This window comes from Hyalella azteca, unplaced genomic scaffold (assembly GCF_000764305.2).
Source record: "Hyalella azteca isolate HAZT.00-mixed unplaced genomic scaffold, Hazt_2.0.2 contig4588, whole genome shotgun sequence".
Lineage (NCBI taxonomy): Eukaryota > Metazoa > Arthropoda > Malacostraca > Amphipoda > Hyalellidae > Hyalella > Hyalella azteca.
Genome location: NW_025934801.1, coordinates 29704 through 56418, shown reverse-complemented (window position 1 = coordinate 56418; position 26715 = coordinate 29704). Strand labels below are relative to the sequence as shown.

The 26715-nt window shown below is 38.9% G+C and overlaps 1 protein-coding gene and 1 long non-coding RNA gene across 2 annotated transcripts in view; one reads left to right on the top strand and one right to left on the bottom strand.

Moving 5' to 3' along the window:
* The window catches only part of LOC108680737 (spondin-1), a 102079-nt gene extending 77276 nt beyond the window's left edge, over positions 1-24803 (top strand). The window contains exons 12-19 of the mRNA XM_047880064.1: positions 661-862; positions 6831-7001; positions 9830-9899; positions 11481-11691; positions 16333-16408; positions 21062-21183; positions 22694-22869; positions 23903-24803. Coding sequence (XP_047736020.1) covers positions 661-862; positions 6831-7001; positions 9830-9899; positions 11481-11691; positions 16333-16408; positions 21062-21183; positions 22694-22869; positions 23903-23909 — 1035 coding nt within the window. The 3' untranslated portion in view covers positions 23910-24803. The remainder of the gene's footprint in view (positions 1-660; positions 863-6830; positions 7002-9829; positions 9900-11480; positions 11692-16332; positions 16409-21061; positions 21184-22693; positions 22870-23902) is intronic.
* Positions 8551-9331, bottom strand: LOC125177737. The gene is made up of 2 exons (XR_007156639.1): positions 8795-9331; positions 8551-8692 (listed from the first exon to the last, which is right to left on the bottom strand). It is a non-coding gene; the product is annotated as an uncharacterized LOC125177737 (long non-coding RNA).
* Positions 24804-26715: the final 1912 nt, after the last annotated feature.

Sequence of the window (26715 nt, the reverse complement as noted above, 5' to 3'; positions counted from 1 at the left end):
ATTTTTCAGAAACCTGCTTCGTCATCAGTTCAAAAACATAACCTACTGATTGAGTAAACTCTTGTTCTCAAAGTTTTTGAACTGGCGATGGAGAATGTATTCACCATATTTTAATGATATATGACGATCTTCCTCGAGTTGTTTTCGCTTCTACATTCTTGGTCAATCAAATATAACATTCTGTGAAGTACTAGAATTCTTGTCTGCAGTGTTAGATCGTCTATGCCCACGTTTATTCAAATATCATCGTTAATAAAAACTTTCATCGTCCCAGAATTTCTTTATTCTCATTTTTTCTACAGTGATGAGAATTCATTGTCAATAAACTATTCATTTCATTGTCTTTCATTTCAATAGTCATTGTCAATAGACTTTCTTGATCCCCGATTTTGCCTACTCTCAGTCACTGCCACCATTCACCGATCTTCACCATTCAGCAACTTTTCGATCACTGCCACCATTCACCGATCTTCACCATTCAGCAACTTTTCGATCACTGCCACCATTCACCGATCTTCACCATTCACCTAACTTTTCGATCACTGCCACCATTCACCGAATACCTCCACCTCGTACCCCATCATCCATGACTCGTAAGCCGCCCGACTGGAAAATGTCTACCGCTCCCTCAGCACAAATTGCCTCTGGTCCTCACCACAGATCACGGACCCGGCGTGCGCCGTAACGCAGTGGTCCGAGTGGTCGCCCTGCTCAGTCACATGTGGTATCGGGGTGCAGGCTCGTACCCGCGTCTTCTTGGTACCATTCGCGAACCAGCATCAGTGTGGCGTGGACACCATGACCAAGCGCCAGTGTACCGGAGGCAGAGGCAACTGCGACATTGATCCGTCCGAAGCACAAGGTAGGTACTGGTCTACCTGTGTGAACGTTGGTAAAAACATTTAGACTCTTGAGAGTTGACGGCAATTTTTCGATGTAAAATTGATTTTCCATTAATAGAAAGTTCATCTGTATTTTAAACCCTTTGCGATATTAATAATTTCCATAAATGTGCACAGCCTTCAATTTGGTTGTGTGTTTTTGGGGAAAATAAATTGCTAGAGTGACTAATAAAGTCAATATTTATTTGAAACGTTGCACACCAGCAATACACCTGTTTCCATAATTGCTTAAATATTTGAGAATCTGAGGTGGAATTTTTACAAATTCGGGGTATGGGAATATTTTATTTCATATCTTCAATTTGCAGGGTAATTTATAATAAAGATTGGATGTTGACATCAGTTTCTACATACTATTTAGAAGCTTTTCGTCCATATGATTTACTATGAATGCGGACGGAAGTTTGAGGTAAGCCTCGCTATACGACGATTAAAAATAAGAAATTGTCAAGATTTTGTATAACACAAGTTAAAAAACACGGTCAGATTTATTTTTTGGTTTCAGATTTTTTCTTAGTTGTGTTTTTTAGCAGTTTCGATAACACGCAGAGAAGATAGAAGATATTATTCTTTCCAGGACCAAACGCATATATTGCGCAAAGTAGTGTATGATTTAATACATTATACAAAGCAGTTTAAATTATCAAGCATATCAGTTTTCTTATCAAACATCGCAGAAAAAATGAAAAAGCAAAGAAAGCGCCGAGTAAATTCACAATATCTTCATTAAAAACGTTTCGGAGACAAGCTCCATATAGGCTATTTAAAATTCAAAGACGACAGACAATCCATACTGGTAAGTCAAATTTGCACCAAAAATTAAAACCTAGATAACGAAAATAACGGACCAAAGAACATGAAAAACTATCGATTAACAATTTCAAATGAATAACAATTGTAAGTGCTATTAAAACAAAATTCAGTCTATATATATGCAATAATTCCTAAATCCTTAAATCCGAAGCTCCAGAGGTGCAACCAAGGATTTTTAAATCGTTTCCCCACGCAGTCACGTCGCATTGTTCAGAGTGAGGGAGCACAGCAGTGTTTTTTAATGAGCAAACGGAAATTAACAGTTTAACAGTAATAATTTCTGCCGCGGTGTTCGGCTAACCGGAGGTAAAAGTTACAAGACGCCATTCCAAAAGCACGCTGATGCACAACGCGCACAACTGTATTTTTAAGCTTGGGAGGACCATGTTCGGGTAGGAATAACATCGTTTTACCTGAAGAAAGAACCAATTTTTAGCTTATCTAACACTAACATTATCAAGTTCACAATCGGAAAATATTTCATGAATCAGATTTTCAACTTTCTAAACATTTTTTCTGATGAGTTTCCGAATTATAAAACAAAATACAATAAATAGTTCTTTCAATCAACCTCAGTACCAATCATCCCCATTTAAATGATATGCGAATTCATTCATCTTGAGAATGCATTTCATGGAAGGTGGAATAAACTTTGAGCTGATCGTGGAGCTGGTTTCCGAAACGTGTTTGTTGGAAACAAATTGAATTTAGTCGTCTTTTATTTTGCTTTTAAGTTATTGGTGAACTTGCAAACTGAGAAGACTAATGATGTAAGCACACGCATAGCATTGTCTGTTGTCTTGACAATTTGCAGAGTGGAATGGAAGCCCGTACAAAGTTGGTGTGAACGGCAAACTGGAAGCGGATTGTTCGGTGTTCATGCGCTTGAACATTTCCGTTCATGATCAGTACATGTTCCGTCACTGGTGCCAGCGAGGCAAGGCTCGACTCGACCGCGCGGAACGGATGCTTCCTGGCTAGTCAATAAATATTTTTACTCGTTTGCATAAATTTTTAAAAATTTCTCAATGGCCATTTGATGCTCCTTGCCTTAAAAATTTCCGATTGCTATAAATTCCTATAAATTCTCCCGTGCTAAAAATTTCTTTTGCGCTTTCTCGACTGAATAATTTGCTGCAAATTTAAAACGTTCTTTAAAAAAATACATCGTATTCGGAACTTTTTACGTTAAAATGCATTGCTGCGTTATCAATTCAAACTGCATGAAAATCGCACACCTATGGGCAAGTTTGATGTCTCACCCACTTGATAATATCAAATGAATTAAATGACACTTCCGTGTAGGGAAACACCTGTTACGTTTTTCTGACAAATTCTCGCTGAAAAAATTGCCCGCTCCGAGAATAAAAATAAAAATTGCCCGCTCCGAGAATAAGATGTAAAACGAGTAAGAATAAAACAACCTAGGACGCATTAATCTCACAGGTCAATAAGTTCAGTATTCGAATGATTGTTTATATTTTTGATGACTTTCCAAATCAACCATGACACCGACCGCTCCCCTTCCCAAAAGCACGTGATATTCTTTCAAAATTCTACTTTAGAACACGGATTGCTAAAATATGTTATCTAGAACGATTATAATTAACAAAATTGAAAATGATACAAACACAAAATTTAAATAAAACTAAAGTAAATCACTTATATTAAATCGCTGATTACAATTCATTAGAGAATCCACTTTTCAAATTTGAGTTTTCGGATTAAGAATTTGAGTCCGTCTGGGAATGAACAAAATAATTTTGTGATAAAATAAATAATCATAAGTAAAATAATAATACTAATACGATACTAAATAATATATATATATATATACATACAATATATTTTATAATAATACTAACATAAAATAATAATAATAAAATAATAAAAGAGCAAATAAAAATAATAATACCAGAATGAACGAAAATGAAAACAATATTAAAAAATTTCTGCTCAAAATTATCAATCATGCACGACAAAATACATAAAATATCACCATGTTATCACTGAGCTCCCTACACCACATCTGCACGGCAACGTCACTAACCTGTAGTTAATCCTCAATAAACAAATAAACAACAACCTGTAGTTATGAAGCACGTTGCCTGCCGAGGTCTCGTCAAGGGAATTGTAAACTAAACGACAAATCGAACATCCTAAAATCTAAAATATAATGCTCATAAATTACTTGCACCAATATAAATTAAGTAAATTCGTCCCCCCCTACGATATGTGCAACGGTTAAATTTTTAAGCTATATATTTTTAGCGCCCTATTGTGCTTGTCATGTTCGTCCGTCTGTCTGTCTGTCTGTCCGTCCGTGACTTCACGTTTTGCCGACGAAAAAATGCGCTCTTTGTCACTCACTGCAGTGAGTACTGAGTTATATTTTTAAAAAGGTTTTTTATCACAGGATACAACTTCCTGGGGCATAACTTGTAAGCGTATGAGCACCACATAAAACCAAATTATAGCTTGTCCCATAGTTTTTGTCATTTGTTTGTGGTACTTTATTCGCCATATTTATTGAACCGGACTCGAATTGTAGGTTAAACAGTGACGGCTGTATTTATTCAATAATAGCACACACATTATATTATAAATAAAAATAAATAATTACACATATAATAAGGACATAGCACAGAATTTCCGTATGTATATATCTTAGAGAGCATGTCGTCCCACTCGAGAAAAAAATTCATTACATACAAGGATATTTTATGAGTTGAAAAGAAGGAATATCGAGTAATATCTCCTTAAATTATATAAGAAACTGGCTGATTAGTTTGGCGTAAGCCAGACTTGATAATTCCTGCAGTTTTCATATCCCGTCTGTCTTTTATCCCTATAATACCGTTAAAGACAATAAGCCTTATTCATTCTATTTAAATAAAAAACCCTTCAAACTGAAATATCATACAAAAGCTAGGAACCTCGTTTTATACCTGTTTAAAAATATGGAAAAGACAATTTTAGTTTTTAATATGCATTTATTTTTTTCAAAACGAAATTAAAATTCAATTTTTTATCCAATCTTCTCCTTCTCCTCCGGTCCTTCCCTATTTTTCCACTGAAAATAAATTTTCAGGTCCAGTAATATCAGTAATATTCCAGCACGATGAGCCCCTCTATATTTTAGGTGGCAAGCTTAATACGCAAACTCAAAAACTTTGAAAATTATTCATAAAGGTATATATTATTATGAAGTGAATATACGCGGATTTACCAAAATGCAAAAATAAAATGTAATTTTTACTTTTAATGAAAGCTTTTGTAATGTATGAAGCCAATGCAGATGCTGGGTATTCATGTTGTCTCAATAAAGAACTCAAGTACAGATGGAGTTATCATAGTTTGGTCTGATTGTTAGTGCTTCTTGGCGTAACACACGTCAAAGCTATTAGCGTTGCTTGCCTTGTGCGATCAGTTCATTGCATATTTTAGATATTACAACACTTCTCTTTAACTTCACTTCTTGTCTGTCTGTCTGTCTGTCTGTCTGTCTGCTACAAATCTTGTAATCGAAATTTAATACACTTCTACTTATCCTATCGATGTTTGGGGGCTTTCGCTGTACTTATACATAAGCTATTATGATGAAATGAATTTATTAAATGATGAGTATCCGTAGTACTCTTCTGACCAAGGAAATATCAATACATGAATCCGAAAATCAATCTTTAGTACGGGTGTTATAAATCTTAGTGAAACAAGGTGGAGGGAGAAAACTCAAAACTTATACCGAACCGAAACAGGCTTAACAATGAAGCGGAGACTTGCAAATTCAAACGTCACATCCATCTACTAACAGAATCAAATGATAGCGGTTATAAAGCAGATGAACGGATCCTCCAATCTATCGTTCATAACAACATTGGGAGCGTGTCTAATATCAACATTAAAATTTTGATCTATTATAGAAACAAGAAAACACAGAATCTAGTAAGGAACAATAACCCCTGCAAAAAAACGAGAGTTCTGCAGAAGATAAATGTAGTCTTTAAATTATCCTGTAATAAAGAAGGTTGTAGGCTTCTCCCCAATATGGAATGCATCGGGCTCACAACTACGACATTAGGCCAACATCTCACGTGCCACCTTCAGTCTGATAGACCAAGGAACCACCTGATGGAGGCCCACAACGAGACCATCACTCGCACGGTGCTAGAAGAACGCCCCAGCGTCGCGATGCGATGCCCCGACGCCAACCGACTCACGATAGCTGAGGCCCACATCATTAAGGATAGGAACTCCAACCATCAATCATTAAACTACTGGACTTGTCAGAATAGTGAAACTTTTTTCGGAGAAATTTTCTTTCTTCAATTTGGAGCATCTTCCTATTTTCATGATTTTGTAATTATTTCTATCTCATATTCGAATAGGATCCTATTTACATAATTTGCACTTATGCCCATTCAAATTTCAAAACTCAGTGATGAGTATTGTAACTTGATAATGAATTTTGATTCATTAGACACGTTGTCAACAAATTAAAATGTCTATCGGTAACGTGATTTTCGAATTTCCGACGCAAACGAAAAATGTTGTTCGAGATATTAAAAAAAGCTAACAATAAATTTTTCAATAAAACTAATTCTTTGGTCTTCAATCAAATCTTCTTAAAATTCTACATTAAAATTCTACCATCATATACTAATATATAGAAGCTTGATTGAAGACTGGAGCATGGCTGGTCTTCTATCATTTGGTATCCTGCTTTTTGATCTCCCAGCGCCAGCAAAAAATTTCATTTGACTCACTGCATGGTTTTTTCTTCAATCACGGAGAGTATTCACTATATTATTATGAATGAAAGAATAAAAAAAACATCGTTAATAAAAATCATGCTTTGGTCTTCCATCAAACTCGCGTACATGAAGAACTTTTGCCTAACAATAACAATAATAAATATAACTCAGTACTCACTGCAATGAGTGACAGAGAGCGCATTTTCTCGTCGACGAAAACTTGAGGTCACGGACAGACGGACGGACGGACAGACAGACAGACCTACAGACAGACGGACATGGCGAGCACAATAGTGCATTTTTTCCATAAATGAGAAAATGCGCTAATAAATATACAGTAATGTCATTGACATGTCCACAGAGGTGTGCATGCTGGAGCCAGAGGTAGGACCATGTCGCGCCTACTTCGACCGCTGGTACTACGACAAAGAGCAACGCATGTGCATGCAGTTCATCTACGGCGGATGCCGCGGCAATAGGAACAACTTCGAGCGATACGACGACTGCACCAGACTCTGCGAGTTCGCCAGGGGTAAGAGACTGTAGGTGCACTCGGTATTTTATGTACTAGTAGGTAGAGAATTATTGCGAACTAAGAAACAGAACTTTCTTTTTTAATACAATATTGTATTATATAATATAATAGGTATTGATAATTGAACTGTTAAAAAAATTAATACAAATATAAAGGTTCAAGCAAAATTTTAGTGGAGAGCCACGAGATTATTCTCGTATCCACCGTAGAAGTAATTAGCTGGAAGTGCAGCGGATTTTCCATAAATGAACTGGAACAAAAGAAAGGCGAGCTTACCTAAAGGAATCTGTGCTCAAGACCAGTATACTTAAATGGACAATTATATTCAGTGATTTCAATTCATATATAGCGGAATAAAACTTGCAAGAGGTCGTTTTCCCATGCTAACCTTTCACCTAAACAATATTAAAGCAGAAATACGGGTCGAGCTGGCACCGGTATACACGCAATGCTTGCGTAGTAGGCGAGACAAGGTAGAAATTACGGAGTTTATACTGAAAATTAATAAGAAAATGATTTGGCATTTAATAACGCACTTTTACATGTCTATGTCAATTAATGCAATCAAATTAAAGATAACTTTGAATTTCTCAAAGGCACCATAAATATTTCAACGGCTAACTTTCTAAAATATTGCCGGTAGCTGAACTTCAGAAGTGGCATGAAAGCCGTTCAGTAGAATAAAGATGTTGATAAGAGTATTTAAATTAGATAGGAAGTAATGGTCAGCCCAAATCAGATAAGTTAACGAGAAGTCAAAGCGTAAGAACGCAAGAAAACAGGCAATAACTCCAAAATAAATTAGAGCGTCGAAGACTACTTAAATGATGCGGTAGAGCAAAGAAGTGAACTCGCATGCATTGAAAATCTTATTAATAGTTCTTCGCATGCATTATATACAAAGGATTAATGGGAAATTAGACTAGAGCTAAATATGAAGAAGAATAAACAGCAGTTAAGCATGTTAATTGGGTGACTTCCGTATAGATTAAGCCTTCAACTCAATCTCTCAGCGCCTCACCGTTCTGCTATAAATCCAGTAGCTAATAAACTTCATCTTCCATGTCTCCGTTAAATGGAAACGAAACCAAAATATATAGAACAGTCGAGTAAAAAAATCAGTTTCGCAGCAACTGAAGCGAGCAGCTTCTACAAATTTGAAGATTTTTCAAAGCAAATATCTAATTGAAGCAAAACATTGTTCATTTATTAGAATGTAGTTCATTTATTCGTACTTCGATCTAAGAGTCAGCTTTAGCTTATGAATTTAATTAAACAAGTTATGAGTTAGGCCGAAAAATCACGATGTATCTCTTCCAAATCACGATGTATCTTGAGTAGAAATCAATCAAATGAATCATGCAAATGTTCATGGTTCGAGATACTCAAGTTTGCCTACCTGAATCGGAATTTCCATTATAAAAACTCTCCGACGAATTGTAAATATTTGCCTGTTCACTAGATTGTAGGGAAATTTCTCCCTACGCTTGAGGTAAACCTCTTCAAGATGTAAAGCTAATATTTCAAAAGGATCAAAACAAATAGAGGCCAATGGAAGTAATTTAATCAGATGAAATCGTTGCTTGCAGTTCAGTTTTAATCCCAGACTTTATCGTAGGTCACTCGAATTTTAAAACAATTTAGAAGTCCAGGTGGTCACTGAAGACAGAAGCCGACCAGTATGTATACTGTACGAGAAAAAGACTTTATTACTAACGCGCTTGAGGACAAACACTGCTTAAATATTCAATTACGGAAATTCAACAATTTCATTTCAAGTTAAAGCTCACCTTATTAAATCAAAAATAAGTGCACTTTTGGTGCTTTTAGAAGTGAAGTTCAACAGTATGCTGTTTGCAATTCTCTTAGTTAAAACGCGGCTGCAACAATGTTTGCAAACCGCACCACTTGAACAAATTTAATGGTCGCCACTGTTCCACAAAGTTAATAAACACCACGAGAGAAGTGAACACTTCGGCATTACAGTTAAAGAGAAGTTATGGTTAAGTTGAAGATTTAATGGGACCCGCCAAACAAAGATTAATAGTTAAGAATTTAAGGTATTGATCAAGTAAGTTTAGTTTCACGTTAGGCATTTAATATTTTAATAGATAATTATCACAGAGCCTGACGGGCCTGCCAAAGTGTTCAAAGGAGGTGACAAAAGCATGCACCCAAAATAAATCAGTAACTCGGCAAGGGTTGTGCACAACAAAATAAAACCATTAGTTATACACGAGAAGAAATGTGGCGCATAATCAAGACCAATGGGAACAGTTAGGACGGCGGATAACTTCATTAGATACGTAAAGATTTAAAGCTGCTACTTTTTGAGAGGAGCTGCGCCTCTGTCTTATATAGACAGAGTAAGCTCTACTTCTTCGTTGGAATTTCAAAGTAGCCAGGTTGGGAAATTTTCCCAACAAGATTTTCGCGTATGATTTCTGCAGTTAACTTCTGGCTCGCAATATGTGATGCGGGTTGGCATATAGCATACATTGTCTGTTAGGAGGCATGCGTAAATCCCCGTGGCTTGGGGATTTTCCGTAAAGAATTTCTCTCGCTCGAAGAGATTAGAAAAAATATTTTGTATCAGTAGAAGTAAACAATTTTAGAGCAGGAATCGGCGCAGGCCTTTGAAGAAGAATGATATTTTTAAGTTAACGAATACTTAGAATATCAATACAGAAATAAAACTTGTATTGGCTTGCGTTTGAATGAGAAGAAAAATCGTTAATAAAATGCACAAATAGAAAGAAAATTTGTAGATAAGTAAGGTGAAATAATTAATTCTTTAATACTAAATGTGACTACATTGAGGACAGGTTCCATGGACGCAGCCGAAAATGACGCGTTCGAGGACGACTACAACACACACGTCACCGAGGGAGAAAGGTGGGCCTCTTGTTCAGTTGAGAGGTAGGCCTCTTGTTCAGTTGAGAGGTAGGCCTCTTGTTCAGTTGAGAGGTGGGCTTCTTTTTCAGTTGAGAGGTGGGCCTCTAGTTCAGTTGAGAGGTGGGCCTCTTGTTCAGTTGAGAGGTGGGCCTCTTGTTCAGTTGAGAGGTAGGCCTCTTGTTCAGTTGAGAGGTGGGCCTCTTGTTCAGTTGAGAGGTAGGCCTCTTGTTCAGTTGAGAGGTGGGCCTCTTTTTCAGTTGAGAGGTGGGCCTCTTTTTCAGTTGAGAGTGAATAGTTACGAGCAGCTAGATGTGATAATGACGAATATAATCTACATAATATTCTGATGATTTGTTAACACTCAAAGAGTAGATAGAAAATAAGGCTACAAAATCCATCATCACTTGAATCAGGGATGCTACATATGGACCTTTTTTCGGACAAATTCTACCATTTCGTTTTTCACGATTGCGTTAGCCGGCGTAAATATAGATGGCGGTACTTCCTAATTGTATTTTAAATGGCAAAGAATAAATGAATATTTAATTTTTACACCTTAACCTTCAAATTTATCGGAAAATATTGAATATTGGGCCTGTTTTGGCCTTTTTTATTAGTGGATCCCTTTTATCGCCGATCCGATTGATGATATTAATTTAATTAGCAGCGAGCAGATATAAGTGAGGACAATTAAATTCATCACCATGAAAATGTTGTAAACATTTAAGCATTATCTGAAACAACACGTATAGTATCTATTCCGTAGCAATTAGCACGCTTATACGTGACGGTAAATTTTCAGGCAGCTTACTGAACTTCAAAAAATTTTCTTAACATTATGTTATACTAATCAAAATCCATTTGAATCGCGGTCAAAAAATCGTGCTCATTGCGTGTAATAGGCAACTATAAGGCTTTGTCTCTAATCAATTCATGCTTTACAATGCTAGGAACCTTGATAAGAACTACTTATTAATATTTGAAAATTCAGATCATTGACATTTTACTAATACAAAAACTTCTCTCTTAAACTATCTTTGAAACTTTATTTTCTGAAATTACTTTTCCTGACAATATTCAAAACGGTATTCGTGAAAAATTTTAGCCTGCACCAGTTTCGAATCGTTTTTTTAAACCTTTAACCTAAACCATCTTCAAAACGTTTTACCTTCGAAACTCTGAACAAATCCAATCGGAAATTCGATATTTTCAATAACTTCTCCCAGAAACCTTCTTTTACATCTTTTTTAAAGCTCTTAACAAATCCCATCGGTAAATCGATATTTTTTAATAACATTTGCCCGAAACCTTCTTTTACATGCTTTTAAAGCCTCTTAACAAATCCCATTGGTAAATAGATATTTTTAAATAACATTTACCCGAAACCTTCTTTTACATCTTTTTTAAAGCTCTTAACAAATCCCATCGTTAAATCAATCATTTTAATAACTTTTACCAGAAACCTTCTTTTACATGCTTTTTAAAGCTCTTAACAAATCCCATCGGTAAATCGATATTTTTAATAACATATACCAGAAACCTTCTTTTACATGCTTTTTAAAGTAGTTCCTCCTCCTCTAGCGACCTCCCCCACCACCCCCGCGGGGGCAGCCATCAGCTGACGACTTCACCCAGCAACTTCGCTCAGGCGCTCCCCCAGCGGGGCGGTCTGGTCAGCCAGAACCAGAGGGCGGCGCCCCGCGTGGACTGCGTCGTCAGCGAGTGGACGGACTGGAGCCCCTGCTCGACCACGTGTGGACGGGGACGGCGGGAGCGTCGTCGCGTCGTTCAGGTGACGTGGCCAGGAGTGGACGGGACATGGAGTGATGTGAACGGGACATGGTGTGATGTGGACGGGGCATGGAGTGATGTGGACGGGACATGGAGTGATGTGGACGGGACATGAAGTGATGTGGACGGGACATGGAGTGATGTGGACGGGGCATGGAGTGATGTGGACGGGACATGGAGTGATGTGGACGGGACATGGAGTGATGTGGACGGGACATGGAGTGATTTGGACGGGACATGGTGTGATGTGGACGGGACATGGAGTGATGTGGACGGGACATGGAGTGATGTGGACGGGACATGGAGTGATGCGGATATATTGAAATGGTCAGTCTATCTTAAGGTGGATGAGTAAAAATGGTTTCACAGCGTGTAAGGGCACTCAAAAAATGGAACAGGTTATATTTTCATAAGAGTGACACACATTCTTATTGACATACGCCCTTTTGTCGGACAAGAGTAAGTCAATATGATAAACACTAGGACAAAAATAACATTGCTATATGGACAAAGTCTTAATCATTTTTTCCAAATCTGGGGTGAAGGGTGGAGATCAAGTAGCCGGTGAATTTGGAGCAAACGATGGAATGTACGCCCCCAGTGGAGCTTATGGCGGAACATGGATCTTAAGGTGGAAGGCTTAATCCTCTAAAGGGGGAAGGCTTGATCCTATGGATCTAAAGGTGGAAGGCTTGATCCATTCGCTTCTTGTAGGGCAGGTGGAACTCAAGGTTGACCCTCAAAAATTGGAGTGGTTGCTGGAAGGATAAGCTGGGAGATATTGTGATGCTAAAACGGATCTTAAGGTGGAAGGCTTGGTCCTCTCTCACCACTCGCTTCTTGTAGGACAGGTGGAACTCAAGGTTGACCCTCAAAAATTGGAGTGGTTGATAGAAAGGATAAGCTAGAAGATGGTTGTGATGCTTAAGATGTACCATGGACATCAGATCCTTTAGTAGACGCTGTCAGTTTACCGGGGAGGCTGATTGGTATCAGTCGAATCGATGGGTTATGATGGACGAATTACATTATAATTTTAATGGAATATAAATTAAGATAAAGAAATAGGAACGAATACTTAACTTAGCTAACAAACTGAAGTAAAATGTCTGGCGGAATAGAACAAGGTCCTTTGCAGGAGTGCAGTTAGCCAACGGTAGAGTCACAGACGACTGGCGGTAGAGTCACAGACGACTGACGGTAGCATCACAGGCGACTGACAGTAGAGTCACAGACGACTTACGGTAGAATCACAGGCGACTGACGGTAGAATCTCAGGCGACTGATGGTAGAATAACAGACGATTGACGGTAGAATCACAGACAACTGACGGTAGAATCACAGGCGGCTGACAGTAGAATCACAGGCGGCTGACGGTAGAATCACAAACTACTGACGGTAGAGTCACAGACGACTGACGGTAGAGTCACAGACGACTGACGGTAGAGTCACAGACGACTGACGGTAGAGTCACAGACGACTAACGGTAGAATCGCAGGCGGCTGATGGTAGAATCACAGACGACTGAAGGTAGAATCACTGACGACTGACGGTAGATTCACAGACGACTGATAGAATCACAGACGACTGACGGTAGAATCACAGACGACTTAAACTAGAAATGCTCCCACTTTGCTCGATCCTTACAAACGCTCAACAACACAACACTTATTTTGATTGTATCGTCGCAAATCTCACATTTTAACATCAACTTTCTTACACTTACGTTTAAACGCCTCGTTTAATGTTTTTTGAATTACTGCACAATTGAAAATTAAAGATGTCAATGGAAACGAAGACATTTTTATGGAACGCCAATACGCAGAGGATGCACAGCGGTTAGTGAGGAGCAATAAATGCAAAAGTTGAACTCACTGTAGGAAAAGTGCAGACGTCATTATTAATAGAAATTTGCAATCTAGGATCACAATATTTCAATATAAAAAGAATGAGTCACTGTTACAATTACTGCTGTATCAACGCCGGAACTGAACACAATAGCTAAGCAGCAGATAATGACAATAATGAAGAAAGCTGTCAGGTTTGAAGGCCAAGTTGCTAGTTGAAGAGAATGGGTGAATTCATATCAGCCAAATATAGGTAATAGTTTTAGAAACCCGTCTAATAATTTATAAATTAGAAAAGAACGTTTTTAACTTTGTATTCCAGGATAATAAGAAAATTAGAACAATAAACAAAGCTACCAACATATTTATCTCCTTGAGCCATATAGGAAAGACTTGAACCCTAGAAAACACAAAGAGAAATCATGATAAACAGTTAAAGGCGTGTCCACTCGGCATTGTGTTAGTCAGTAAGTGCATGCCAGCAGGCGAGTTTAAGCCGGGAAAATTCAAGCTAAAAACAAAAGATAAAAGGAGAGCAAAAGATCTACGGTCTATCAGAACAAAAGCTCTACGGGGCGAAAACCTAACGGCGTCCAACGCTTAGCTTGTAAAGCAAGTACAGTAAAATTTAGAGGAGTGGACATAGGAGTGCAAATATGTTGACGAATTGAATTCAAATAAAGCGTATTTGCCTGAAGTAAAAAAAAGTAAAGCAAGCTTTAGAGTTTAGAGTAAGTAGCAAAAATAGTTTAAGGATGAGATTTAAACTGTCTCGAGGTTAATACAATTCAGTCAAATTATGCTTTAGATCCACGATTTCTCCTCTTCACAAGAGACTAGCGAGGAGCATATGTACAGATAATAAATTTATGCACTCTTTCCTGGAAAATAATTCCACACGTGATTCATTTATCGCGAATCCTTCAAGCTTCAGGTAGGAATATCGTTGTAATCAATGAGAAATTGGTGCTCGGGAGTGCTGCATACATTTGCTGGCCAAACAGCGGCTGATCATCAAATGTCGAAATCATGAATAATAAGCGACGAGCAATGGCCATTTGTTTCATTTTGAAGAGTCGACCAGAAGCACTCTAATGAACTCTAAATAATGCATAATGAAATAAGCTCTAAATAATGAACTCTTGACTTAAAATATGTAGATTATTAACGTTTTTTCATTAAAAATAAAATTATTCTCAGTGAAAGTAATTTCAGATATTTATTTTTACGATCGCATATTTATGTTTTATTTAGAATATATGGAAAATTATACTCAGACTCTGCCACAAGTTTGTAGGACACGTGTGTCTCCCGCACACATTCTTCCACGCGTTCCATCCTCGCCCAACCGATACGAACATTTCACTAATTTATTATTATTTGTTACCCTTTTTCTTTGAGGAAGTTTTCATTCGTCGCCAGAAGTTAACGTAACTCCTCTCACGATAAAAATTTTTAAATGTTTCTGGCTTTACAAAAAAATTTCATATTCTCTTATAGGCATCATATAAAGATTAGCTTTACATAGACTGGGGATATTCTTTTAGAATAGAATTCATTTTTTCTAATTAATTTTACAGGAACATGAGCTTCGGCCCCACGAAGCTCCAATTAATAGTTTATGTACTCATGACGACGCTTCGTATTCACTTCTGCTTCAAAGGACGAACTGAAATTCCACTCCAGTCTGCACGAACGTTCTGAAGTGATACTCTAATGGAGTGCCGCTGTACAGAACTAGTACTATATTTCCTTATTGGCTAGGTACTATTAGAGCTGACTTGTGTCAAGGTGGCAGAAGGCGGCCTTTTGGGAACCAGACATCGTCTGTTTACGTTCAATATTGATATTAATTTAACCATTGACAATCCACGAATGCAATGCCATTTTATGATTGGTTTTAGGCAAACCTATTCTGGCCATTTTTTTTTCAGGCCAAACGCGTACCGGTAATACCAATCAGCTACGTAATCGTTTACCGCATTAAGCATCTACCGCACGTAATGCGCGTTCGTCGTCACATTTAATGCTGAATGTCACGGCACTCCAGTAACAAACGAGCATCGCAGCGCACAACGCGTGTCAGATGAGTGCGCGCACGGTGCACTCATATAAGTCAAGAGGTCATATTATTCAAATAGTGACGCACTTTTTAACTCCCCAGCTGGCGCCATACTTTCAAAACTTGCTAAGTGAACGTAAGTACTTACGCGCTATTTTCTTGTCTGTGATTGGTGGATTTTGCTTGAAAGGCCGTCAATGATTGGCTGAAGAACTTACGATCTCTTAACTTTTTTGAAAGTATAGGCCCAGGAGCAGAGAGCGGACGTAGCACTAATACGCTCTTACAGTATACCAGGCCTAACTGGGTCAGGAATGGTCAAACTAATGCAAAACTCAAAGTTATTTGGACAACGTAGCATTCATTTATTTGTCTTATTCTTCTGCTATTTCAAAGTCTCACTCTTTCGCCTCACTAACGAAATATCAGCGACCGCAAATAACTTAATTTACATTTACTATAATTCAAATCATGAAAAATAGCAATTCATGTGCGAGATTATATGCGATGTTCTTGATTTAGCGTGCACAGGTTCATTTTATGGATTGAAATTTTTTCGTACGATCACAGGCACAGTTAGTGCCGCAGGAGCCATCCACGTCTTCCAGTCATTACAGTTTATGTAAAAGCTTGCAATTTATTGCGCCCAATTTTTATATTGCCTAATGCCATTATTATTATTATATTATTTTATTGCAGCGCAATAATTGTGATCAATTCGTTTGTATCACAGGTCGAACCTCAAAACAACGGCCGCGCCTGTCCCAGAAAACTTATACGTCGCAAGATCTGCCGGAACCCGAGATGTGGTGAGTACAGTGATGTTAGTACAGTGATGTTAGTACAGTGATGTTAGTACAGTGATGTTAGTAGAGTGATGTTAGTACAGTGATGTTAGTACAGTGATGTTAGTACAGTGATGTTAGTACAGTGATGTTAGTACAGAGATGTTAGTACAGTGATGTTAGTACAGTGATGTTAGTACAGTGATGTTAGTATAGTGATGTTAGTACAGTGATGTTAGTACAGTGATGTGAGTACACTGTGCATTGCAGCGGTGTGAGTACTGCTAATAGAACAGACTCTCATGTCCCGAACATACCCGAATCATGGTAAGGACTTCCGAATATTATGTGACTTTTTCTGGAAATTTTTCAACGTGCATTTTTCATGAATGATTCTGCACCAAATTAATGATTGTATTGATGAGAAGTGAAGTAACCAAGCAATATCAAGATGCTCTAAAACAAATGTTCCAAGTCTACAAATGACATAAAAACAGTCACTAGCTGAATAATTGAAAATATATTGTCGCATACGATACGATTTAGGGACGGTCAGCCGTAAAGATGCGGTGGTCGTAGGGGCGTAATAACCGTAACTATTTAGGGACAGTCAGCCGTAAAGATGCGGGGGTCGTAGGGCCGTAATAACCGTAACTATTTAGGGACGGTCAGCCGTAAAGACGCGGGGGTCGTAGGGCCGTAATAACCGTAACTATTTAGGGACGGTCAGCCATAAAGACGCGGGGGTCGTAGGGCCGTAATAACCGTAACTATTTAGGGACGGTCAGCCGTAAAGACGCGGGGATCGTAGGGCCGTAATAACCGTAACTATTTAGGGACGGTCAGCCGTAAAGATGCGGGGGTCGTAGGGCCGTAATAACCGTAACTATTCAATGGCCTTAAAGTCGTCCTCCGGACCGCATTGCGCAACCGAGGCTCACAGCTCCAGCGATTTAATCAGGTTTAAGTTTTCTTAAAATTTCTCGTAAATGATTAATTATTTTCAGCTCCCATAGGAAATGTTTCGGGAATGCTGGTTTATCACGCAATTAGCTTGAATTTTTTTCGTCTATTTTTCTATACTAAAATTTCTTGAGGTTATAACAATTTTCTCTTTGTTTTTGCATATGAAATCTGAATGAGTGGTCCTTTGAGTTGGGGATGCCTGAATATGGACCCGAAGTCCTTTATCGCTCAGGATAATGCAAAACATAAAAGTTCACAATGACAGATCTATAAAATTAAATATTATACAAAAACAAAAAAGTTTGCACTAGAAGAAGATATCAACTTTTAAATTTATGTCCAAATGTATAAATTATGTATATGCAAAGTGTTCGGTGACTATAAGAAAGGCAACATTTCTACGTCTCAGGTCATTTTGTTCAAGAAGTGTAATACATGAACGTTGCTTGATCATTTATGAATAAACTTTGTGTTTTCTATTATCTAGTTAGTGATGCATACCTCAATCTTTTTATAACGAAACGTAAGATTTCAATACAATATTTCCATAACCTGGCTGCTGAAAGTGAAATTTTTTCGTCAATATTATTGGTGCGACTGACGAGCTTCACACGGCGTAGGAGGTAGAACAAGAATACTGATTTTTTTTAATTCAATCCTGTAAACAAAACTAGGTCAAACGAACGGCGTTTTTTTCTATTAAAACTAATTGAAATTTTAATTTTTATTATATCGTGAAGGTTCTTCTGGAACTCCTGGATTTCCGTTGCAGAGGAATTACAAATAACGTCACCTATTAAGAAAACCATGATAAATTCTCTTGTTTATACTTCGAATTAATGAATTTTGCAGCAGCTCTACGCTCAGATAGTATTTACCCCGAGTAAATTATTCTTTCTATATTCCTCTATTGCAATAGTCAAGAGTACGTTTCGAGTTCCATAACCACCAACTGATTAACTCGTGTATTTTATTCGATCTTTCTCTGCCGCCACGTAAATGCCGGTGCTCTGTTTCCGTAGAAAAGATGCAGCGGCGCAGTTTAAATTTACTCACTTCTGCTTCACACTTGATGACCCAATGAGTCTAGCGAGGAAATGAATGAGAACAAATGCTTAGCGCCTGGCGCAAGAGAATTTAAAATATTTTAGGGATGAACCTTACTCCTACTGCGTTGCAACTCATCCACGCGACAACATTTCTTCTCGCTTCGAATCACCGACATGTGGAACAGCCTCCCCGATGACATTGTCAGCGCTCCGAGTACAAACATATTCAAGAACAGGCTAGACAAACTATGAAGATATATATGTTCAGACTTGAAATGCCTAGTACCATATCGAACACGGTGAAAGTCTAGTCGCTATTTCAAACTAGCGACAGTTTGGACCGGTCGAAGGACCTGTTTTTAGATCTCCTGTGAACAAGGCACGAAAAGAACAAGACTCGGCAACAGGCCACAAGAGGCTTATTCTTCAGCTCCGACATCACTATGCTATATGCTACGCTATACTCTTAGAGCAATGCGTGTCTGCGTTGCATAGAAGCGACATTATTCGGCATTTTCAGATTCAAGTAACAATTATAACTATAAAGGAAGCAAATATTTCCTAAATTTAATATTGTTGCAAAAATTATAATTCACTATATATGACACCGCTTCTTGTGTTTTGCAGTGTGTTGATTTCATTCTTATGCGTTTGTTTTTCCACATACATTGTTATTGTACGAATGGCAGCGCATTCTGTAGACTTATTCCCACACCCGTGTACAGAGATACAGTGAAAAATCGCTGGCTCAACAGTATAATAAATGCCGAGCTTGTCTAAACTACTACATCTCTGAGTTTAATTGTGATTTTGAATGAAGATTATAATGCTTTGAAAGTAATGATAAAATAAATGTTAGAACGACCAGTTATAAAAAGCAATTAACGAGCTACGCTATTCTTCTGGTGTGCGGTAGCCAATGCATTTTTAGCTCTACAAAAATTCTCGTTTTTTTTCCTTTATTTTGGTTGGATTTAATGCGCAAATAACATGAAAGTGAAATGCCGAGTAAAATTTCAGATGAATGAAAAAAACACGAAATAATATTTCGTTCTTTTAAAATAATGTTTACGGAGCTTTAACTCGGAAGAATATCAAAGTAGAATTTGTCTCTTTTAATTCCTCGTAAAACAGAAATGTATAAACCCAACACTATATTTCAACCTTGACATGAGAATACTATATAAGCACAATACTATATGTTTGATAAAAATAAATTCATAAATATTAAGAGATCAACAAGTTTAAAAAGGTAACATTTAAAATTTATTAAAGGGCATCACATATGCTAGAACATATTTTTGTCAACCGAAAAGACAATTAAATCGGTAGGAAGTATAGAAATTTGCTCCTGCAACGTCCATTATACTGCAGACATTTTGTTTTGAAATTTCTTTGTACAGGGTGACACAAAAAAAACAGAGCTCATAAAAAGTTGAATAATTTCCACAATACTCAAGTAATCCTGTTATTTGTTTCAGATTCATTAAGAAGACGGATTGATCTAAGAGTCTACCACGTGTGAGCTTCGAGATGCCTTGGACTACAGAGCAAAAGACATTTGCATCTTTGAGCGGCTGTAGAACAAAGAGTTTTTGTGGTATAGAATTGAGATTTTGCAGATGTTGGCTACATAGGTTGTACATAATTCCATAGAATTTTTGTTTCAAACTGAATAAAATTTCAGGAGTTATAAGACTTTTAGTGAGCTCTGTTTTTTTTGTGTCACCCTGTATGCCTATGCCTGTCAGCAACAAATATTCATCGCCTAATTATGAGTGGCCAAACGCCGGATCTTCGTCGGCCACCGATGCTCCTCTTATAATTTTCGATGCAATGCCGCGTTGTTACGTTAAAGAAATTTAAATATTCAGCGTAAGCGGCATCAGCTTCTGATGTTGAAGTTAATGCCGTAGTGACTTATGAATTATACACGAGTTGTGATGAATTACAGCGCTCTGCCTCCAGCAGCTCAAATATTAGTATTGGTGCAGGTTGCAAATAGCTGCAGGGTGAAGGTACTTTGTGACTCTCAGGGACTGTAGGGTGAATGGACTTTGCAGCTCCTAGAGACTGCGGGGTGAGTGGACTTTGTAGCTCCTGGGAGCTGCGGAGTGAGTGGACTTTGTAGCTCCTGGGAGCTGCGGAGTGAGTGGACTTTGTAGCTCCTGGGAGCTGCGGAGTGAGTGGACTTTGTAGCTCATGGGAGCTGCGGAGTGAGTGGACTTCAGGTCCTGGGAGCTGTGGGGTGAATGGACTTACTAGCTCCTGGGAGCTGCAGGGTGAATGGACTTACTAGCTCCTGGGAGCTGCGGGGTGAATGGACTTAGTAGCTCCTGGGAGCTGCGGGGTGAATGGACTTAGTAGCTCCTGGGAGCTGCGGAGTGAGTGGACTTCAGGTCCTGAGAGCTGCAGGGTAAATGAATTTTGTAGCTCCAGGGGCTACAGAGTGAATGAAGATGGAAGATAATTTTGTTGTGACTGCTCGAGTGAATTTATTTAAAAAGGAACGTAAAGTTCAGATCGTAAACACATTCTGAATGAAGAATTGATTCTACCCAACCATGTATTTTATTGATAGTTTTTGGTACGAGCGTTTCCACAACGATTAATTAGCCATCTCGATGATAGTGTTAAATGCATATTACTTATGCTATTTCAGTGACACTCCACGGGGGACTAGAATCGCTGAGTCTGACTCTCGATTCAGACGCCACGCCTGAATCTCGACAGCCTGAGTCTCCGCCTACGGGAGACTACACGCTCGACTACGGTGACGAAGACGTGAGTTACCAACCCGCAAGCCGTTACCCTCTCAGCAAATCTTGTAACCCTCGCCGTAACCTGGTAGCCCTTGCTGCAGGTGTTACAGCGGAACACTTTCCTTACCAGTGCTGACGTTAAAGCTGGCCACTACTTGTGCTACAAGCGTAGGAGCTTTAAATGCATCTTTTATAAAATGCATCACGTTAATTTATTTTTAGTCAAAACATCAACAAATGTATAAGGACTAGAATACGAGTTTCGCGTTTGCGAGAAACTTGTTGGAAAAATAGAACAATGCAGCACAGAAAAAAAGGCTACTGCTCAACCCTCAATTTTGGATGTTTTTATGAATAATTCTTACGTAAATAAAACGAAATGACCAGAACTTTGTGCACTCCCAGTAAAAGTTACCTGAATGGCCACGTGCGCCAGCGACTGCAGCAGAATAAAACGTAACCTTTTCTTAAAATCGTAGTAATTTGAGGTCGTTAATCTTAAAGAGGCACCGCCACGAGAAAGCTGCTTGCGGCAGGTACAGCGTTTGTTTTATACAGCAAGACTCAGCAAGCATCTCAGTAGCACGTGTGTGTTGTCGGTTGATTGATACAGCAAGACTCAGCAAGCATGTCGCCTTGAAGACTATTCTTTACGCGAGAAAACGCTCTGCATCCATCTACTTTACTATCCCTTCACTCTTCAGTTGTTTGACTCCAGTTTACTAGCTCCTAGTAGTCATTTTTTTCACATATCTCTTCACATTTCATTTCCATATTTCTTTCATTTCACTCGCTTTACATCCTTGCCTTATTGATATTACACCACAGCGTCACCCACCTATCTATAAAATGCTAATCCAGCATCTCTCACGCTTCAGTTTCCTCATTTCGCCCTAACTTTATTTCCTGCTCTCGTCTTAGTCTTTCGGATCCCGTGCCTTCGTGACCCGACCTCCATGGTATGCTTGGGGGAACTCATTTGTTGCCTCTCCCAACACGCCTCCCCTAAACTGCTCCCTCCATCAAGTGCATCCTCATTGTCGTCCTTCCACCCATGAACCTTCCTCATGAACGTCTCCCCTTGTTTGAACATTTCATATTAGCGCTTACGGCTTACCTTACATGCAAATTGCCTCATTAATCTCCATTCCCTTTGATCCTTTCACATTAACAAATTATATCCTTGAACCTTTACTAATTCTAATTTCTACATTGCACATTCCCTTCATATATACCTCCTCTTTCCCCTTCCCACCTCTAATTCACATCCTCCTCTCCAGTTCCTGTTAAACGATCTCTCCCTTCTTTCATTCCCTAATTGACACCCTCCTCTCCCCCAGTCTGACTGCTTGATGGGTGCTCTTCTCTCTTCTATTGACACCCTCCTCTCCCCCAGTCTGACTGCGTGATGGGTGACTAGAGTGCGTGGTCGCCATGCCCTAATTGTCACCCTCTCTCCCCCAGTCTGACTGCGTGATGGGTGACTAGAGTGCGTGGTCGCCATGCCCTAATTGTCACCCTCTCTCCCCCAGTCTGACTGCGTGATGGGTGACTGGAGTGCGTGGTCGCCATGCACGCAGTCGTGCGGGCCCGAGGCGCTGCAGCAGCGGGCCCGGTCCATCGTGAGCAGGCCCAGGGGCAAGGGGGAGGCCTGTGGGGCCAGACTCGAGCGTCGCTACTGCTCCTTGCCCCCGTGTCCCCACAACAGGTGTGTGGTCCCCACAACAGGTATGTGGTCCCCCACAACAGGTATGTGGTCCCTGCAACAGGTGTGTGGTCTCTGCAACAGGTGTGTGGTCCCCACAACAGGTGTATGGTCCCCACAACAGGTATGTGGTCCCCCACAACAAGTGTGTGGTCCCTGCAACAGGTGTGTGGTCTCCGCAACAAATGCGTTGTCTCTGTAACAGGTTCTTTGTCCCGACTGGTACTTTTGCCCAAAAGCATTTGGTTTGAAATAAGTGTTGAATAAATGATCGCCTATTCACATGATCCTTCATATTTTCAACTATCCCCAGACTTCATATTCAAACACCACATTATCCTCTTACGTTTTCTTTGGTTCACGAAACCATCCATATCTACGGTAAACTGTTCGTGATTACATGTTTTGGTTCAGCGATAATGTTGCGGTTCAATGATAATGTTTTGGTGCAGTGAAATTGTTTTGGAATAGTGAATATATTTTGGTTCAGTGAAAACATTTCGGTTCAGTGATAATGTTTCGGTTCAGCGATGATGTTTTAGTGCAGTGTAAATGTTTTGGTTCAGTGAAAACATTTCGGTTCAGTGATAATGTTGCGGTTCAATGATAATGTTTTGGTGCAGTGAAATTGTTTTGGTATAGTGAATATATTTTGGTTCAGTGAAAACATTTTGGTTCAGTGATAATGTTTCGGTTCAGTGATAATGTTTTGGTGCAGTGTAAATGTTTTGGTGCGTTGAAAACATTTCAGATCAATGATAATGTTTCGGTTTAACGATAATGTTTTAGTGCGGTGATAATGTTTCGGTTCAGTGATAATGTTTTTGTGCCGTGATAATGTTTCGGTTCAGTGAAAACATTTCGGTTCAGTAACACTGTTTCGGTTCAGTGAAAACATTTAGGTTCAGTGATAATGTTTCGGTTCAAAGATAATGTTTTAGTGCAGTGTAAATGTTTTGTTTCAGTGAAAACATTTCGGTTCAGTGATAATGTTTCGGTTCAGCGATATAATTAATCTCTGGTTCTCTTCTCACAGAGGCTGAACCGTCCCAAGCTAAGTGTCCTTCTCGCCCCCCATGTCGCCGTCGCCCTCATGAAAATCATAGCTGCATTATCGGCGGCCAACAATCGGCCATCTAGTGACCGTATATTGAAGTTAAATTACATCGTTGTCAGTAGAAGCCAGGGAACTTTTTAGGCGATCGCTTTTCCTTAGAAAGTTAATGGGAACATTTTTTGGTTGCTTTGGCGGTGAACGCAACATGCTAGAAATACCTAATTTTCTTGTCTTGTCGGTACTCAAAATCAGAAAAATAAATCATGTCGTTCTTGAAATATAGATGAGCGTGAAATTGCGATGTCATCACGCAAATTGGCTTTTCAAATAAATAGACTCTTCCCAAGGCAAGTTAATTATGAATATATATTCGGGTCTGTGACCAGCATACATTTTACAGATACATTTTATGCTATTTGAATAACATCGTTAAAAAGTCGCACTGAATTACAATGATAGGCCGTGAGCTTTATTCCAGCGGAAAATGTGCTTGGGACATTTGTCACGACGTTCTTTTTATTAAAATGCTAAGTTTAAAAAGTTTTTATTTTTAATGCTGTACCATTATGAAATTTCAATGCAGGAATTTGCGTCGCTCTTAATTTGGACGCAACGAAATAGGTTTAAATCTTATTTAAAATTAGCGTCGTGATAATTTTATATAATAAAACAAAATAAAAATGAAGCAACTAAGAAGGAGCTTATAATGTCAGTCCCCATTGAATTGTCCTGATATTTGGCCGCCGTCCATTAGGGCTTTAGGCTGGCGGCAGCCATACATTTCCCCTCACATGCCTCTAGAGGGGAGGAGTGGAGGGTCACATGCCTCTAGAGGGGAGGAGTGGAGGGTCACATGCCTCTAGAGGGGAGGGGTGGAGGGTCACATGTCTCTAGAGGGGAGGGGTGGAGGGTCACATGCCTCTAGAGGGGAGGGGTGGAGGGTCACATGCCTCTAGAGGGGAGGGGTGGGGGGTCACATGCCTCTAGAGGGGAGGGAATTCCACGCAATTCATCGCAATTTTCATCGCAGCCACTACTTCAGAGTCAAGTAAGTATTAATTACATGGGTAATTAAAAGCGCTTGTTTGGAATTCTTCTTACTTTTAACATTAATTAGTTCACTGTGGGATGTCAAACGTATAATTATTGTTCATAAATCAAGAGTTATATCTCATTATTGACTTAGGCTCGACCTTTGACACCAGGTTTTTCTATCAGATTTGTTATTTAAGATGTAATGACACATGGTATTTACTTATATTGATTAAAAGAAATAATTCTTAACCTGCCATAATATTCATGTTTTCGGAAGTTGTGCGCATCAGCTGTGAAGATGTCCTAAGGAAGGAACTGAGCTTCCCATACGTACATGTTATATTATATTACCGTGCATAGTTATAAGAAATAATAAACGATATTCTCTTTGTGCTAATTTCTCATAAACTTAAGATATATTACATGTAATCCCCGGTAAAGCAGTTGAATCAAATGCATAGAGTCACTCTGACATGTTCTCTGGGATACATTAGTTTATATGTGGAGCTTATAGATACTATATAGCATGAACATAGGCTTAGAAAGGCTTCATAATTCATTTATATTATTATGAAAATTATTCCGAATATATCATAATTGGAATATAAGAAAAGTATTGAGATATGAAAGATCCCGCGCGTCGTATCATAAAGCAAGCTCACTTTGATGGATGTCATTCCTGAGATGCTTGTTTTGAAGGTGATAAATTGTAATAGAGGTAATAGTAGAATTTTGAAGGTAATAAATTATGTATACATTTTTAACTGCCGGTAAGTCGTAAGTTTGAATCACTGGTCACTGAAAAATAACCTGTATAATGATAGATGGTTTTTACGCCAGAATAATGATGATGGTTAATAAGCTTGAATTCTGTAAGCGTTTCCATTGAATGAAATTAAGCCAATACAATTCTCGTATTATTTATGGCTCGTCTGATGGGTTGAATCGAGACAATTCTACTTGTGCCGTCGAAAATGTTCATCGAATCATGCCCATTTTCAACAGCTTTGTACAAAAAAATAACAACCCTATTAGATTTACAATTGATCAATTACACGATTCATTACAAAGAAAATCACGCGTTAAGAGAACAGTTTCGAAATAACCTGTAAAAGAATACGCTGTTTTTGTTGTTTTTTCTAAGTAAATTTTGAACGAAATTTTTCTAGGTAGACTAACTTCTTTTTTTACAGAATCTTTCAAAGTGTTTAACTGGTTTAAGAGAAAAACTATTTGCTCTCAGAATGCAATACGTTCGAGAATTGTTAACGATTTTATAGTGTCTTTTGTGTAAGTAGCGTGACTTTGAGAGCCAACTGCAACTGCCGGATTCTACACGCGTTCTGAGATTGCATTAACTGATGTCTTGACGTGAGGTCAGAGGATGTGTCTAATATCAAATAATTCAATGTTAATCACGCGTTCAAAGAACTTCAGGCATGTTTGCTTGCTCATTCTTAATGAAGAGCACTCACTTCACTGACCACGCGTAGAGTGCACTCTGCACTGACCACGCGTAGAGTGCACTCTGCACTGACCACGTGTAGAGTGCACTATGCACTGACCACGTGTAGAGTGCACGCTGCACTGACCACGTGTAGAGTGCACGCTGCACTGGCCACGTGTAGAGTGCACTCTGCACTGACCACGTGTAGAGTGCACTCTGCACTGACAACGTGTAGAGTGCACTCTGCACTGACCACGCGTAGACTGCTCTCTGCACTGACCACGCGTAGAGTCCACTCTGCACTGACCAC